Source organism: Hyperolius riggenbachi, chromosome 5 (assembly GCF_040937935.1).
Source record: "Hyperolius riggenbachi isolate aHypRig1 chromosome 5, aHypRig1.pri, whole genome shotgun sequence".
Classification (NCBI taxonomy): domain Eukaryota; kingdom Metazoa; phylum Chordata; class Amphibia; order Anura; family Hyperoliidae; genus Hyperolius; species Hyperolius riggenbachi.
In genome coordinates this window covers 252689513-252707620 of record NC_090650.1, presented here as the reverse complement: position 1 = coordinate 252707620, position 18108 = coordinate 252689513, and the positions used below count along the sequence as shown (strand labels likewise).

The 18108-nt window shown below is 47.5% G+C and overlaps 2 protein-coding genes across 3 annotated transcripts in view; one reads left to right on the top strand and one right to left on the bottom strand.

Moving 5' to 3' along the window:
• Positions 1-18108, bottom strand: part of MYLK4 (myosin light chain kinase family member 4) — a 299781-nt gene that overhangs the window by 242854 nt on the left and 38819 nt on the right. The window lies entirely within an intron of this gene.
• The window catches only part of WRNIP1 (WRN helicase interacting protein 1), a 164876-nt gene continuing 150147 nt past the window's right edge, over positions 3380-18108 (top strand). The window contains exon 1 of one of the 2 annotated variants that reach the window (XM_068236809.1): positions 3380-4504. In XM_068236809.1, the coding sequence (XP_068092910.1) occupies positions 3872-4504 (633 nt within the window). In that variant the 5' untranslated portion in view covers positions 3380-3871. The remainder of the gene's footprint in view (positions 4505-18108) is intronic. The other variant, XM_068236808.1, reaches the window with a different exon arrangement.

Below are 18108 nucleotides of genomic sequence, written 5' to 3'. Positions count from 1 at the left end.
ACTCCCTAACTGGGGGTCCCTGCTGTCACTCCCTATCTAACTGGGGGTCCCTGCTGTCACTCCCTATCTAACTGGGGGTCCCTGCTGTCACTCCCTATCTAACTGGGGGTCCCTGCTGTCACTCCCTATCTAACTGGGGGTCCCTGCTGTCACTCCCTATCTAACTGGGGGTCCCTGCTGTCACTCCCTATCTAACTGGGGGTCCCTGCTGTCACTCACTAACTGGGGATCCCTGCTGTCACTCACTACTTAACTGAGGGTCCCTGCTGTCACTATCTAACTGGGGGTCCCTGCTGTCACTATCTAACTGGTGGTCCCTGCTGTCACTATCTTACTGGGGGTCCCTGCTGTCACTCCCTATGTAACTAGGGGTCCCTGCTGTCCCTCCCTAACTGGGGGTCCCTGCTGTCACTCCCTATCTAACTGGGGGTCCCTGCTGTCACTCCCTATCTAACTGGGGGTCCCTGCTGTCACTCCCTATCTAACTGGGGGTCCCTGCTGTCGCTCACTAACTGGGGATCCCTGCTGTCACTCACTATCTAACTGGGGGTCCCTGCTGTCACTCACTATCTAACTGGGGGTCCCTGCTGTCTCTCACTATCTAACTGGGGGTCCCTGCTGTCACTCCCTATCTAACTGGGGGTCCCTGCTGTCACTCCCTATCTAACTGGGGGTCCCTGCTGTCACTCCCTATCTAACTGGGGGTCCCTGCTGTCACTCCCTATCTAACTGGGGGTCCCTGCTGTCACTCCCTATCTAACTGGGGGTCCCTGTTACTCACTACCTAAACTGGGGCCTCCTGTCACTACATACACTGGGGGGTTCCTGTCACTAAATGAGCTGGGGGTCTCCTGTCCCTACCTGAACTGGGGGACTCCCGGCGCTACCTGAACTGGGGGACTCCTGGCGCTACCTTAACTAGGGGGCACCTGTCGCTACCTGAACTATCCAGGCCAGCCAGCCCAGCATCACCACCAGCCAACCAGCCCAGAATCACTGTCAAAAGGGCCACAGCATCACCACCAGTCAGGCCAGCATTCACTTCAACCAGCCTAGCACAGCCCAGCATTACCGCCAGACAACCCAGCCACAGCATAAACGTCAACCCAGCCACAGCATCACCGCCAGCCAACCCGGCCACAGCATCACCGCCAGCCAACCCGGCCACAGCATCACCGCCAGCCAGGCCACAGCATCACTGCCAGGCCTTTCAGCTCACGCATCATCCCCAATCCAGCCAAAAACCGTATTGCCAGGCACAGCAGCCAGTACAGGAGAATTCAGAAGCCAGGTGAGAGGTGTCTACCATATTAACCTCCTTGCCGGTTTTCCCGACCTGAGCTCGGGGTAGAAAAAACAAGCTATTAGCGGTGATCCCGAGCTCAGGTCGGGGTAGGCATTGCAGAGCTTTACCTGTAGTTATGGAGTCCCGCGCGCGATCTCGTTGCACAGCGGGACTCCAGCCTCTCTCCCCGGCAGTGTGGGGTCTTTCCCTGGCCGCGGGATCCCCCATGTCCCCGCTATTCTTCCGGGGACCCGGCAGCCAGTTGGAGCAGCGCAGCCGTGGTGGTAGCAGCAGAGCGGTGGTGGCAGCGTGACGTCATGGGGGGGCGGGGCTAATATTGAAAACGAACTTCTCTATATTAGAGAAATATAGAGAAGTTCGTTTATATGTATATTAGCGCCATCTTGTGGGCAAAGAGAAAACTGCAGCACAGGAGCCCAGGAAGGTACATTTTTTTTTTATTTTGCTGCAGATCTCCCTGCCAGAATGATTTTTTTCAGGTTTTAGGGTCTGAAAGAGTGGAAAAAAATTGCACCGCTTTTAGACCCCAAAATCTGGAAAAAAATCAGACCGCCAAGGAGGTTAAGGGGGCATTCTGCCTATTTATGTGAAATGCTGTCTATTTATGTGCCCCATGACTGCTGAATTTGTCTTGTTGGGGGCTTCATGGTTGCTGAATTTGTCTTGTTGGGAGCCTCATGATTTGTTGGGGGCCTCAAGATTGCTGAATTTGTCTTGTTGGGGGGCCTCTTGATTTGTTGGGGGCCTCAAGACTGCTGAATTTGTCTTGTTGGGGGGCCTCATGATTTGTTGGGGGCCTTATGATTGCTGAATTTGTCTTGTTGGGGGGCCTCACGATTGCTGAATTTGTCATGTTGGGGGCCTCATGATTGCTGAATTTGTCTTGTTGGGGGCCTCATGATTTGTTGGGGGCCTCATGTTTGCCGACTTTGTCATGTTGGGGGCCTCATGATTGCTGAATTTGTCTTGTTGGGGGCCTCATGATTGCTGAATGTGTCTTGTTGGGGACCTCATGATTTGTTGGGGGCCTCATGATTGCTGAATTTGTCTTGTTGGGGGTCACATGATTGCTAACTGCGAGACTATGGGAAAAACTGAATCATCATCATATGAGACAATAGCATTAAACCTACTTTTTTAGCTTTTTAAAACAGAAAATAAAACTGGGAGGTTCTAAAAAAAATGAATACATTTTTTCAGGAGTAGGATGGATGAAATTGTTTATCTTCACAGTTTTTCAACTTGGATTTTCCATAATGTTCATGTATGTGTTAAAACGTTTGTACAGTATTTAGTTTAAATTGCTGTTGCCACTTTGCGATAGATAAGTGACTTGTCAAAATTGTATGTGCGTATACATCTTTGATCTATACCTATACTGATCGTAAATTATCTAAAGGACAGGGGGCTCCATCCAGTATTTCGATGGGCAGGCCCGTTATCTGTAGCTTACACCGCTGCTAAGTTCATGTACGTTTGGCCCCACCCATGGCCACGCCCACTCACTGCATGACCACGCCCATTTTTTGCCGCGGCGCGCGCCTAGTGCCCACAGGTGCCCCCGATCTCCAAGGACCCTAGGAACGCCCCTGGTAGCCATTAATGATACAATATTTGTGGATGATCATCATCCTGTTTGATCGTAATATCTGTTTGTATTGCATATCAGTCAAGTACCTTATATATTCGAATATTCCATGAAAGCAGTAAGTAGACAGACTGCAGATTTATTGCAGGATTTGCATCAGCTGTAATAAAGAAATGTTTTATTTTTAAAGGTTGAAATGAAGTTATAAGTTCAGCTTCCGCTTATAGGTCCCAGCTCGGGAAAGGGGGATAGGAAGATTAGGGGCTTCTCTCTACTGAGGTATCATCTGGTTTTTACCCTTTCTAAGTGTGTTCGCGCTTGACAGAGAAAGGCATCTGTGAAAGAATGGAATAACTGCACTGTAGTTGTGGGCGTGGCTGCTGTGCACGGCAGCACCGAAGCGCTGGTGACACTAGAAGACGTCCTATGAATGGAGCAAAAGCATGGTGCAGCGTTTTATTGCCACCAGTAGAGGGAGTAGTGCCTCTCTTTCCCACAGTGCTCAGTTACAGAGCGGCACATGACAGCGCCGGGGAGGAGGGACAGGAAGAGCTCAGCTCATGGGGATCGGGACGCTGCAAGTTAACTTGCGTGTGTTTACTGCCTTTTTTTCTTGGTCATTTACATTTCTTCTTTGCTCTGTTTCACCCTGTGCTGACCATCAAGTGAAGAATGGGGCGATCGTCATTAAATTATAACGGGCTGTTATAACGGCAGTGCAAAGCTCTGATTAATATCCGTCTCCCTCTGTCCTATACATTCTATACGTTCTTAATAGTGTCTGCACAATTCTGTTGATGTCTGCTCATGTGCTTCTGCATTGTGTCTCTGGAGTGTGCTGCAGCAGGGTTTTTACATTAAATGATAAATTGCCATTTTTTTCGGAGCATTTGGAAGTAGCCGACATTATTTGGATCACGTGGTTTTAAAGTTAGGAATTTCTAGAGGTCCAATCGTTTTCTAAAGCCTGAGATAAGATGGCACAAGATGGTTGGCTGCAGGACCTATGTGACAGTGATGCTCTGGAGAGCGCAGTGTCGTGCCCAGTCTGTGGACAGGAAATGCCATCTGCTGACATTAATGCCCATCTTGATGCCTGCTTGAATGAAAAGCCTAGTGGGGTCATGCCTAAGAAGAGGCGCCTTTCCTCTCATGATGGTGAAGGTGTAGTTGCATCAGCTTCTAATGAGAAGGCCCTTGGCTTAACTGCACCTTCTTTTCCCATGTTTCAGACTCAAAAGAATGCTCAGCGCTTAATGGAAGACACCCCATCTAAGTCCCCCTTCATTTCTGCGACAACACCTAAGAGGACTGACATGAATAGCCAATGCAAAGAGGGGAATATAGGGTCCAGCTCTGAATGGATAATGCAAAGCCAGCATGGCAAAGCTGTGCCAACCCACTGTGTTTCTAATCAGAAGCCTCCGCAAGAGAAAAACTTGGTGGAAAAACTGGAAGGCAAACCTCTAGCTGACAAAATGAGACCTTGCAGCTTGGAAGACTACATGGGCCAAAATAAGATAGTTGGAGAAAACACCATGCTACGGAACCTATTGCAAGCCAATGACATTCCCTCTATCATTCTGTGGGGGCCACCAGGCTGTGGCAAGGTTGGTTTCCATTTGAGTTAGAATAACGTGCATGCATTTTTTCGCTCTACAGATCTGTGGTTAGAACTTGGCATACGGCTAATATGATTCAGAAAACATATGATTCCATGACTACTGATTAATTAAAGGGAATCTGAGGTGAGAAGACTATGGAGGCTGCCATATTTATTTCCTTTTAAGCAATACCATTTGCCTGGCTGCCCTGCTGGTCCTCTGCCTCTAATATTTTTAACCATAGACCCTGAACAAGCATGCAGCAGGTTGTGGGTTTCTGACAACATTGCCAGAACTGACAAGATTAGCTGCATGCCTGTTTCTGGTGTAATTTAGTTCACTACTGCAGCCAAATAGATCATCAGGACTGCCAAGCAACTAGTATTGTTCAAAAGGAAATATGGTAGCCTCCATATCACTCTCACCTAGGGTTCACTGCATTCTGAACCTGACCAGCCTTGTTTACAGTTTTTGAATCTGTCTGCAGCCTTTCCCTATTACAGAGGGCATATACCCAGCCAGAATCCCAATCACATCTGTTGATTAGCCCTATGTAAATTCCATGTTCATCCCACTAATTTTTGGTTCCCTGAAAAAAAATAGGTAAAAAAAAGAGAAGGCATATTTTAGATCACATCTTAGTAATTGTGTTAATATGGCACACGCATAATAAGGCTTAGGGATTGCATATAGAATCGCACTAGATGTGACAGCCCAGGTTAATCATTGGGCCTGTTCACAATGAATGCGTTTCTTGAGTGCGGAGGAAAAAAGCTGTAGTTTTAATGCGTGTCATTTGCAGTCTGCTCACAGCAGCTGTTGGTTATGGGGATTGCACAATGGTGCGTGATATGCTGCAGGGAGCAAGTATTTTGGTGCTAGCCTAGTTTAGGGTATCCAGCAGTAAACTGCAAAGGTAACAGTTTTCCAGTCACAGCACTCTCCACAGCACGAAGTCTGATTGGTCAAATAGTGTAAGGCCTGGTTCCCGCTAGCAGTGCGATTCAAAAGCCCCATCTACACGATAAGATTCAGTTACATAGTTATTTTGGTTGAAAAAAGACATACGTCCATCGAGTTCAACCAGTACAAAGTACAACACCAGCCTGCTCCCTCACATATCCCTGTTGATCCAGAGGAAGGCGAAAAAACCCTTACAAGGCATGGTCCAATTAGCCCCAAAAGGGAAAAATTCCTTCCCGACTCCAGATGGCAATCAGATAAAAATCCCTGGATCAACATCATAAGGCATTACCTAGTAATTGTAGCCATGGATGTCTTTCAACGCAAGGAAAGCATCTAAGCCCCCTTTAAATGCAGGTATAGAGTTTGCCATAACGACTTCCTGTGGCAATGCATTCCACATCTTAATCACTCTTACTGTAAAGAACCCTTTCCTAAATAAATGGAAGAAGTTTTAAACCAGGATGATACCATTTATTGGCTAACTATTTTTAGTTAGCCAATAAATGGTATCATCCTGGTTTAAAACTTCTTGCTTTTACTGATGGCTAACACGGTACAATACCCTACTGCTACTACTAAATAAATGGCTAAAACGTTTTTCCTCCATGCGCAGATCATGTCCTTTGAGAAGGCCTAGGGACAAAAAGCTCATCCGCCAAGCTATTATATTGCCCTCTGATGTCTTTATACATGTTAATTAGATCTCCTCTAAGGCGTCTTTTCTCTAGACTAAATAAACCCAGTTTATCTAACCTTTCTTGGTAAGCGAGACCTTCCACCCCACATATCAATTTTGTTGCTCGTCTCTGCACCTGCTCTAAAACTGCAATATCTTTTTTGTAATGTGGTGCCCAGAACTGAATTCCATATTCCAGATGTGGCCTTACCGCCACATCTTACTTATTACGATCCGATTAAATCCGACATGTCCTATTGGGATTCGATTTGCCATTGCAAAACAATGGCAAATCGAATTAAATCCCGGTCGAACATGTCGGATTTAATCGGATCGTAAACAGAATCGTAATCGAATCGCACAAAGAATCGTATCGTGTAGATGGGGCTTTAGGGCTTGTGATTTGAAAAACTTGCTAATGTAATGCTGTGTGTGTGATCCCACTTGAGGGATATGATTTTTAAAAAAATCCCCCATAGCATTGCATTAGCAAGAGCTTTACAAATCACTGGTGCTTAGAAAGTGCTGCCACTGGGTTCCAGGCCTAAGTGTAGTTTACCAGAATGAAGGCGAATTGCAATCAAAAACTTGTCTGCATAAAACCACATATTGAATGTGTGAACCCTCCCTTAGGCTTTGTTCACATCTAAAATCTAAATCGCTGACGCCAGCGATTTTCGCCCTTTCACCCGTAAATGAATAAATACAATGTATGTATTCATAAAAGTGCAATCGCCCCATAAAGCGATTTTGTGAGCGTTTAGCACCCAAAGAGATCAGACTGTCACTGTGCATGTTGCTCCAATCAATCTCTGATCAGAGCAACACATGCACAGTGATGGTCTGATCTCTTTGGGTGGTGGGACGCTCTGCTTCTATTTGTTTCTTTTGTTATTTTGACAGAAGTATGTTTCTTAATCTGAATCAGTCCCAGTAAGTGCCTAATGATTCAGAAATGATTTATGCATCAGTTGACCATCAGTGTTTCTGAGGTAACAGGCCAACCAAGCAGAAAAGTGTAACAAGGTTTATTAATGAAAGACTAAGTACTAGTTTCCTGTAGTATATTTATGGGGATTAGCTCTACAGTAAAAAGCATTAAACATATTAAATAAGCACATTCCCATGCTTCCAGTTCTGCTTTATTGTAGCGCTGAACACAACACAGATGGCAAAAATATCAGGGTAATTGTGAATTCCATATGAATTTGGCCTTCACTGATCTAGCTTACCTGTTCAGTTACGCATCGTGTTTAGATCGGGGGTAGGCGCCTTAAATGTCACTGCTTAGTAAAACACTTAGTGATCAAGCTGTATAGGGTTACCATAGAAGTGATTACAAGCACTTTTAGCCATCGTAAGTGTTCCCACACGATGAAGAAGTAGGAATTAAATACTACTAGTCATGCTACGAGAATGGGTGAGAGAAGGGTGATATGTCACTAAGGACACTTCTGCACATGCAGATATGTGCAGGAAAATTTCTGGAGATTTCTCTACCCATTATTTTCTTTTTAATTAATCCTGTAAAGATATTGCTGGTGTTCCCTGCATGACTCCTTTTAGAATACTGCCCCTTTGTGTGTAGCGTGTCTGTTTGTAAATAGTACGGTGAAGACAGGTGGATGCTGGTGTGTTGATGATGGGCAGACGTCTTCTGTGGTGCACAGACATCTGCCTCACTGTAGACAGACTATGACCAATGTTATCTGGACAAAGTTTAACATAGTACAGTAAAACCTCCATCAACGAGGATTGGCTGATGCTGAATAAGTGTAGTTTATGATTGCTTGAGAGTCAGTGTTATAAATAGGCCTAGCTAAAAAACAGTACTCTACCCCACACTGTATACTTACCATATTCTCTGTACTAATGTTAAAAGACAGTAATTTAAAGCAAATTAGGACAAAGGACAGGCTTGAAGAGAGTCTGAAGTGTAATTTAAAACAAAAAACAGATGTTTACCTAAGGAGAGACACTTAAAACGGGTAGAGGCACCCAATGCATACAAGTTAGGCTAATAAGCTGTTAATCTTATAAACAGAGAGGGAATGTTACCTCTCTTGAAGAATTTGGACCAGTTTATTAAAAAAAGGGTTCTTTTATTTAAGCACATAAAATTGACATCGCGTTTCGCAGGTACTTGCCCGCTTCCTCAGGGCAATGAAAAAAACAGGTGCCATAACTGCTGTAGCAAGCCACAGCAGTTAAGGCACCTGTCTTTTCATTGACCTGAGGAAGCGGGCAAGTATCCGCGAAACGAGTTGTCAATTTTATGTGCTTGAATAAAAGACCCCTTTTTTAATAAACTGGTCCAAATACTTCAAGAGAGGTAAGATTCCCTCTCTGTTTATAAGATGAACAGCTTATTAGCCTATCTTTTATGCATTGGGCGCCTCCACTCCTGTTTTAACCTCCTTGCCGGTCTAAAAAATCCGGCAAGGAGGCAGCGCCGCACTTTTTTTTTTTAATTTTTTTTTTTTTCTAAATCATGTAGCGAGCCCAGGGCTCGCTACATGATAGCCGCTAAGCGGCGGGATCCCCCCACCCACTCCGATCGCCTTCGGCAATCAGAGTATGCAGGGAATCCCGTTGAGAACGGGATTTCCTGCAGGGCTTCCCCGGTCGCCATGGCGACCGGGCGGGATGACGTCACTGACGTCATAGACGTCGTGACGTCAGAGGGAACCCCGATCCGCCCCTTAGCGCTGCCTGGCACTGATTGGCCAGGCTGCGCAGGTGTCTGGGGTGGGGGGGGGGGGCGGCTCGGCGCGGCGGGTAGCGGCGAATCGGCGGCGAGCGGCGGCGATCGCGTACTACACGCAGCTAGCAAAGTGCTAGCTGCGTGTAGGGAAAAAAAATTATGCAAATCGGCCCAGCGGGGCCTGAGAAATCCTCCTGCGCAGGTTACCCCGAGCTGAGCTCGGGATAACCGACAAGGAGGTTAAATGTCTTGTTATACCTCTTTTAGAGGTGATAGTTTTTTTTAGTTGTCCTAAAGAACTTCCAGAGTGCGACCACCCAGTTCCTGTCACAGACCTAGAAAACCGAGCGGGAACGGTTAATTTCCCGCCTGCTCTGATGGTGGTTGCAAGGATTTGCAATCCACCTTTGTGAGTATATACATCCTTAGCAATTTGCTTTCCTGAATCTTACACGTTTCTGCATCATTGGACTCCTGGTCTCCTTTTGGCTTTTAGATGAACCTGGGGCTGTTATAATCACAGGAACCATCGACATAAGCTTTCTACCTAAGGAGAGGGAAGGCTCTGGGTCCTCTAGAGCCTTCCGGTTCTCCCGGCCCCCGCAGGCTTTCCTGTTAGCAGTCTACAACCGTTCTATCTTCCGGGTTGGGCTGGCTTCAGCAGTCTTCGGAGGCACTCGGGCTTCCGAAGACGGGCCGCTCCATACTGCACACGCACGAGCACCCTGTGTTGTGCACTTGCACAGTACAGAACTCAGAAAACGAAGAAGGTCCGCACGATGCTCCTAAGATCCTTTGTCTTTATTTATGGACGTATCCAAAAGGGTCAACACATAACACCAGCTGACATGTTTCGGACCTACTGGTCCTTATTCATAGCTAGAGTGCAAATGGTACAAAGGCCTCCTATATACCCTCCTCTGGTGGAGTGGGTGGCTCCCGGACCAAGCCCAGGGAAACACCCCTATCCCCACACACAGGAAGGGATATGTACAGATGGAATACAAAACCTGAAGAACACTAGAATAAGCATTACTACCTAGTGCATAGTTGGAAATAGGATTAGGACAGGAGGCCCACAGGCATAACGTACAACAATACCAATCTAGTCCAACATCAAAATGTACGTTAGAAGAATAATATAATAAAACCTATAAAAATATATAGAAATTGTACAATTAAAACCATCGAGGAGCAGTGTGTGCAAAGAGAGCAAAATTTAAGTTAGAAGCGCCAGATCCCAACGGGAATTCAGGCCCTGAGGGAGTCTCGTACCTAATCTAAAAATCCATAAAGCCTCCCGGCTCATAAGCCGTTTGGTTGTATCCCCCCCTCTCTGTGCAGGCAAAACCTTTTCTAAAGCATGAAAGGAGAAAGAGGACATGTCACCTTGGTGAACCTGGCGAAAGTGTTTCGCCACATTGGAAACGTTGGCACTAAGCCAGGCCGGACCGCAATAATGTTCCCCTATTCTAGCGCGTAATGGTCTTGTGGTGCATCCCACATACTGTAGGGCACAGGCCCCACAAGTGATAAGATACACCACATTCGGCGTACCGCAGTTGATAAATTGCCTAATGGGGAAACTGCGTCCGTTCGAAGTCGACGTGGCAACCCGAGTGCGGGTATGAACCCTGCAATCTCAGCTGGAGACATCACGAGCCCAGGAAGCCTTCCCCCCTGATTTTGACTGTCAGTCCACCGAGCGCACGCTGCAGCAAGAGCCAGAGGCTACATGGCATTGGCCTTCTGTTGCGGAGATTGCGACCCAGATGCGGGCAGCAACCCTTTCAAATCAAGAGTCTATCCATTCCACAAATAATTGTGAACCACAAGCTACAGGAATAGGTGAGACAGATAAACATCTTATAGGTTTGGGGGATTTGGCCTATGATCCTACCAGGTGTCAGAAGTTTGCAGCCGTTTTTTCAAGACACCCCTATGTTGGGGATATTGAGCCTGAAATAGGTCTGAGGACATCGTTTGCACAACTGGAGTCTCTCGTTGAGAAGGAGACTAAGATTTGGTGGGACTTGACCACATTAAAGCAGTATGTAGCTGAGAAAATTATACCAAGGGGACTTCGTATCAAAAAAGTACCCACTACTGTATATTCTGAGCAATTTATATTGGAATGGAATGGGATCCTTACGGACTGTTCCCTGGCTTTGATGAGACTCATTATTTCTTATGAAGAAACCAAATTGGTGGACTTAAGACTTAAAGTCACTGATCTGGAAACAAATATCGTTAGATTTAAAAAGTTTGAACAGTATGATAGGCTGCACAATAGAATGCGTGAAAACATTGCCAAATTAGAGTCTATTATTACAGAAACAAAAAGAACCAAGTATTTAAGAGATGTAGAGGATTACAAGCGTGAGGTGGTGTATGAGTGGGGAAAGTGGGAGTCTATGGCCAGGTCACCAAGGGCTCCTAGGCCTATCCTACGCAGTTCACGGAAAAATCATGGCAGACGAGTCAGCTTCAGTTCCCCGGAGGTGTCGGACTTTTCCGATTCCTCAGATTCCAGAAAACCCGTTCAATCTAGGAGAGTTATGGACTTTAACACTGCCGTAACCTCAAAAAAACCCCAGGGCCAAGTTACCCCTTACAGGACACAGAGAAAGGGCCGCAGGAAGGGCAGGAGAGGAGGAGACGGAAGACTAGACGGGCGGGAATAAAACATAGGACTAGAAGAGGTAATCCAGGGGGAGTCACACCATGTAATGTAGTCAATTTGTCCAAATATGAGCTCACTGACATTGAGAGAGATGTTCTCGCAAGGGGTCTCTCATTTGCACCTACTAATCACATGGATGTATTTACGACTATCATTGATGTTAACAGGTTTGTGAGAACCATCCTTTTGCGAAAGCATTTTTTAAAATGTGAGAGTGGGACTTCTGGCCATAGGGCCACGGTGGGCGCGACTGATATTGGAGATTTTGAGGAAACGCGGGCCAGATGGGCTTTGGATTGTCTGGCAGCGGAAAACTCAGGATTAATCTCCTTAGATGATGTTAAGCCCATCCGTGCCCGGAACCCAGATTTCTACCCTCTAGCCAGCAGGACCCACCATGTAGAGACCTTTCAGGAGCTGGTGGAGAGGGACCTGGTTGAGCTGGAGGGGACCCGCAGCCCTGGGAACTCCAATCTGTCATATTGCGAGCGACAGGCCCTCCAGAGCCTTAAGAGTAATTCTAATATTGTTATTCGAAATGCTGACAAAGGGGGGGCCGTTGTCGTTCTCGATAGTGACAGCTATAAAATGGAGGCTCTAAGACAATTGGAGGACCCCACGGTTTATCAAAAACTTAGGGGAGACCCAATGAGAGGCTTCCAGACGGAGCTCTTTGAACTTTTGTCCTTTGGGCGTGATTTAGGGGTTCTTGATCAGAAACTTTTTGACTATTTGGCTGTGACCCACCCGGTCACCCCGATCTTCCACCACCTTCCCAAAATCCACAAGCCGGGCGTTCCCCCGGAGGGCAGGCCCATTGTGGCTGGTATTGGCTCTCTGGGGGAGCGCCTGGGCGAGTGGATTGACTCTCTGTTGCAGCCACTCGTGATGAGGCTCCCAGGTTACATCAAGGATACAAAGCATCTACTTGCTAGTCTGGAGGGACTCTCTTGGAAAGACCACTTTGTTTGGTTGACAATCGATGTCAAAGCTTTGTATTCTTGCATACCTCATGACCTGGCCATTCAGGCTATCGAGTACCACCTGAAGAAATATTCTGCATATTCTGAGGATTTGAGAATTTTCATATGTTTGGCCGTCAGGTACCTCCTGTCCCGCAACTATTTCTCGTTTGATGGTGGCTTCTACCTCCAGAGGTGTGGCGCCTCCATGGGGGCGAAGTTTCTCCGTCTCTCGCCAACCTTTATATGGGCTGGTGGGAGGAGTGCCACATCTTTGGGGGTGGGGGTCGCAGTCTGGGGGATGTTGCGTGGTACGGGAGGTACATTGACGACCTTCTACTGGTGTGGAGAGGTAACCCTGAAGATATCCCCTCATTTATGGGAGAGTTGAACTCCAACACCTTGAATCTACAGTTCACCTCCAATTGGGGGTTGGACTCTATAGATTTTTTAGATGTTACCTTGGTAGGGGACTCTCATGAGGGGAGGATACACTCTAAGACCTACAGAAAGCCATGTAGTGGGAACACAACCCTCCGAGCTACTAGCTGCCACCCGAAACATACCATACGAGGAGTCCCAGTGGGTGAGTTTACCAGGGCCCGCCGCAACTGTTCGAGGGGGGCTTGGCTTGAGGAGGAGTTTGCCACAGTAGGGACCAGATTGAGGGAAAGGGGGTACCCCAACTGGATGATCAACAGAGCGCGGGTCAGGGCTAATTCCAAAAGCAGGGATTTTCTGCTCAAAAATGCTGATGACTCAGAAGGGAACTCTGGGATTTCCAAACCCACCTTTGTTACAACATACAGTGAAGAATTTAACAAGATTGTGTCCATTCTCAAAAAATATCTCCCAGTTTTGGAAGGTGATGAAGACCTGCGCTGTGTTTTGCAGCAGGGAGTACGCTTCGCAAGTAGGCGTGCTCCAACTCTGGCCCAATCTTTGTCTCCTAGCCTGTATGAGTCCCAAACTAGGTCTTCTACCTGGTTAAATCTGTTAGGATCATACAGGTGTGGAGTGAGAACGTGTCATTATTGCAGGGTTCATACCCGCACTCGGGTTGCCACGTCGACTTCGAACGGACGCAGTTTCCCCATTAGGCAATTTATCAACTGCGGTACGCCGAATGTGGTGTATCTTATCACTTGTGGGGCCTGTGCCCTACAGTATGTGGGATGCACCACAAGACCATTACGCGCTAGAATAGGGAAACATTATTGCGGTCCGGCCTGGCTTAGTGCCAACGTTTCCAATGTGGCGAAACACTTTCGCCAGGTTCACCAAGGTGACATGTCCTCTTTCTCCTTTCATGCTTTAGAAAAGGTTTTGCCTGCACAGAGAGGGGGGGATACAACCAAACGGCTTATGAGCCGGGAGGCTTTATGGATTTTTAGATTAGGTACGAGACTCCCTCAGGGCCTGAATTCCCGTTGGGATCTGGCGCTTCTAACTTAAATTTTGCTCTCTTTGCACACACTGCTCCTCGATGGTTTTAATTGTACAATTTACAATTTCTATATATTTTTATAGGTTTTATTATATTATTCTTCTAACGTACATTTTGATGTTGGACTAGATTGGTATTGTTGTACGTTATGCCTGTGGGCCTCCTGTCCTAATCCTATTTCCAACTATGCACTAGGTAGTAATGCTTATTCTAGTGTTCTTCAGGTTTTGTATTCCATCTGTACATATCCCTTCCTGTGTGTGGGGATAGGGGTGTTTCCCTGGGCTTGGTCCGGGAGCCACCCACTCCACCAGAGGAGGGTATATAGGAGGCCTTTGTACCATTTGCACTCTAGCTATGAATAAGGACCAGTAGGTCCGAAACATGTCAGCTGGTGTTATGTGTTGACCCTTTTGGATACGTCCATAAATAAAGACAAAGGATCTTAGGAGCATCGTGCGGACCTTCTTCGTTTTCTGAGTTTTGTATGAGATTGGCAATCCTGGTCTGGCACTGCCCTACCGGGGGTGAGCGGTTTCCACCTTCCTTTCTGCACAGTACAGAGCTGCCTGTCTTTGGAAGCCTGAACGCTTCCGAAGCCTGACGAAGTCTCCTGCGGTGGCAGGTTTAAACTGAGAAGCATATGGGGGAATGAGGAGATCGGGAGGAGCCCGGAAATGATCTATAGGACCCAGATCCTTCAATCTCCTAAGGTAAGTATCTGTTTTTTGTTTTAAATTACACTTTAGATTCACCTTAACTTAATGTAATAGAGGTTTATTACTGTACAAAGAAATAAAGTAGATCTATGCATCCTGCAAGGCCAGAATTTTTTTCTGGTTTCTTGAGACTCCTGGTTAACTAAATTCTGGATAACGGGGGTTTTACTCTAACAGAATTTCCTGAACTACCTTAGGTGTGTTTGTTGTTCTGCTTGTAAATGCTGTCTCCTAACTAATTTAGCTCCATCGTATTTCTTTTTACATAACATTTGGCATGCAAAGTATTTTGCTATGTTTTATGTTACTAGCAACATCACAATAACCAGAGATTCTTCCACGTAGTATTTGTTCTGAAAAGTGAAGTGTTCTCAGAAACCTTCTTGTTGTGAGAAACGAGTGTCATTTGCCATTTAGCGGATAAGTAGGATTATTTATTGTTAGCACATTCTCTGAAATGTGTCCGCCTCCCACCAATGCTCTTGAGTTAGCCATGCATGCATTCCTGTGGTTCACCCTATCATTCTGAGCTTGAGAAAATGCGATGGAGAAGGCCCAGGAGGCCCACATAACCCAGAATAAATAATGACAGGTGCTGGAGAGCGTTCTAAGGGCAGAGAAGAGATCATATTAGAGCAGAGTGATGGGGATAGTATCAGTTTAGCATTTTGGCGCACATAAACTCACTGCATGGAGCGTAATTTTATCCTTAACATACGTACAACTTCTGTGTTGTTTTGACATTCATCAGCGATGGAATATGGGAAGTATCAATGATGGTGTCTGTAACCTTTGCTTTGGTTTTCACAAAGGAATTTCTCACCTAGATAGATGAGCCGGTTGTGTGAAATGAACATACAACAAACGTTTCTATACCATATTGGTCCCTCACAGCTGTGGTTTTAACACTATGCGATGATTTACTAATGAACACGGTCAGTGAAGTAGCAATATGTTCATTTCAAACTTCTACTTGTTCCAACAGTGGAAACTTGTTCACAACTGGGCACTTAAATTGAGCTGGCAGGAGGGGCACACTGGCAGGACAGATTGGGCAGGAGTGGCATACTGGCAGGATGGACTGACCAGCAGGGGCATACTGGCAGGATGGACTGAGCAGCAGGGGCATACTGGCAGGTCAAACTGGGCAGGAGTAGCATACTGGCAGGATGGACTGGGCAGCAGGGGCATACTGGCAGGACAGACTGGGCAGCAGGGGCATACTGGCAGGATGGACTGGGCAGCAGGGGCATACTGGCAGGATGGACTGGGCAGCAGGGGCATACTGGCAGGATGGACTGGGCAGCAGGGGCATACTGGCAGGATGGACTGGGCAGCAGGGGCATACTGGCAGGATGGACTGGGCAGCAGGGGCATACTGGCAGGATGGACTGGGCAGCAGGGGCATACTGGCAGGATGGACTGAGCAGCAGGGGCATACTGGCAGGTCAAACTGGGCAGGAGTGGCATACTGGCAGGATGGACTGGGCAGCAGGGGCATACTGGCAGGACAGACTGGGCAGGAGTGGCATACTGGCAGGACAGACTGGGCAGGAGTGGCATACTGGCAGGATGGACTGACCAGCAGGGGCATACTGGCAGGATGGACTGACCAGCAGGGGCATACTGGCAGGATGGACTGAGCAGCAGGGGCATACTGGCAGGTCAAACTGGGCAGGAGTGGCATACTGGCAGGATGGACTGGGCAGCAGGGGCATACTGGCAGGACAGACTGGGCAGGAGTGGCATACTGGCAGGACGGACTGGGCAGCAGGGGCATACTGGCAGGACAGACTGGGCAGGAGGGGCATACTGGCAGGATGGACTGGGCAGCAGGGGCATACTGGCAGGATGGACTGGGCAGCAGGGGCATACTGGCAGGATGGACTGGGCAGCAGGGGCATACTGGCAGGATGGACTGAGCAGCAGGGGCATACTGGCAGGTCAAACTGGGCAGGAGTGGCATACTGGCAGGATGGACTGGGCAGCAGGGGCATACTGGCAGGACAGACTGGGCAGCAGGGGCATACTGGCAGGACAGACTGGGCAGGAGTGGCATACTGGCAGGATGGACTGACCAGCAGGGGCATACTGGCAGGATGGACTGGGCAGCAGGGGCATACTGGCAGGACAGACTGACCAGCAGGGGCATACTGGCAGGATGGACTGACCAGCAGGGGCATACTGGCAGGATGGACTGGGCAGCAGGGGCATACTGGCAGGACAGACTGAGTCGGAGGGGCATACCATAGCACTTGGTAACACACAACATCGTAAACAGTGCCTGTTTAATCTGGATCCACGCTTGTCTATCAGTTTTCTGTGTCTATTCAGTTTTTCTGCATGAGTTGTCTGACAGTGCTGCATTGCTGTCAATTGTTTCTCTGCATGTGAAAAATACATTTAAGTGTGAACTAGCCCATTGATTAAAGCGGACCTGAACTCAGAATTTCCTCTCTGCTCTAAAAGATATGCAACAGCATAATAACCTTTAAAGAAAAATATTTCTTTGTTACAGCTGGTACAAATCCTGAAATAAATCTACCCTGTTTCTACTTCCAACTTTCATGGAAGCAGACATATTGTTAACATCCTGTGCTTTCAAATGAGCGTATCTGCTGTGGCAGTCAGGTGACACAGGGGAAAGATCAAATTACAACTTGTGATTAGTCACAGATTAGGGGGCATTAAACAGGCTAAAGTAACTCTGTAAATCCATACGAGGTGCATTTCTTTATGCTTTCCTTCTGTCCTGTGCAAGAGTTCAGTTTCACTTTAAAGGGAAGGTTCAGGGACTAGCTAAAAAAAATAAAAATCCATTTCCACTTACCTGGGGCTTCCTCCAGCCCGTGGCAGGCAGGAGGTGCCCTCGGCGCCGCTCCGCAGGCTCCCGGTGGTCTCCGGTGGCCGACCCGACCTGGCCAGGCCGGCGGCCAGGTCGGGCCTCTTCTGCGCTCCATGGTGCGTTCCACGCCGGCGCGCTGACGTCATCGGACGTCCTCCGGGCTGTACTGCGCAGGCTCAGTAGTTCTGAGCCTGCGCAGTACAATACGGAGGACGTCCGATGACGTCAGCGCGCCGGCATGGAGCGCAGAAGAGGCCCGACCTGGCCGCGGCCTGGCTAGGTCGGGTCGGCCACTGGAGACCACCGGGAGCCTGCGGAGCGGCGCCGAGGGCACCTCCTGCCTGCCACAGGCTGGAGGAAGGCTCAGGTAAGTGGAAATGGAATTTTTATTTTTTTTAGCTGGTCCCTGAACCTTCCCTTTAACATTGGTTCTCGGTTTTCCTGTGCAGAAAGTGTACATAAAATCTTACGAGTGTGAACAGGCCCTCATGGGTCTTGAATGTGTATTGTTAAAATGTATGCTCATTTCAACTGTACTGTTTCATATTTTCTTACTGATGGCTAACATGGTACAACACTCTACTGCTTCTACTGTTTCATTTTAAAAT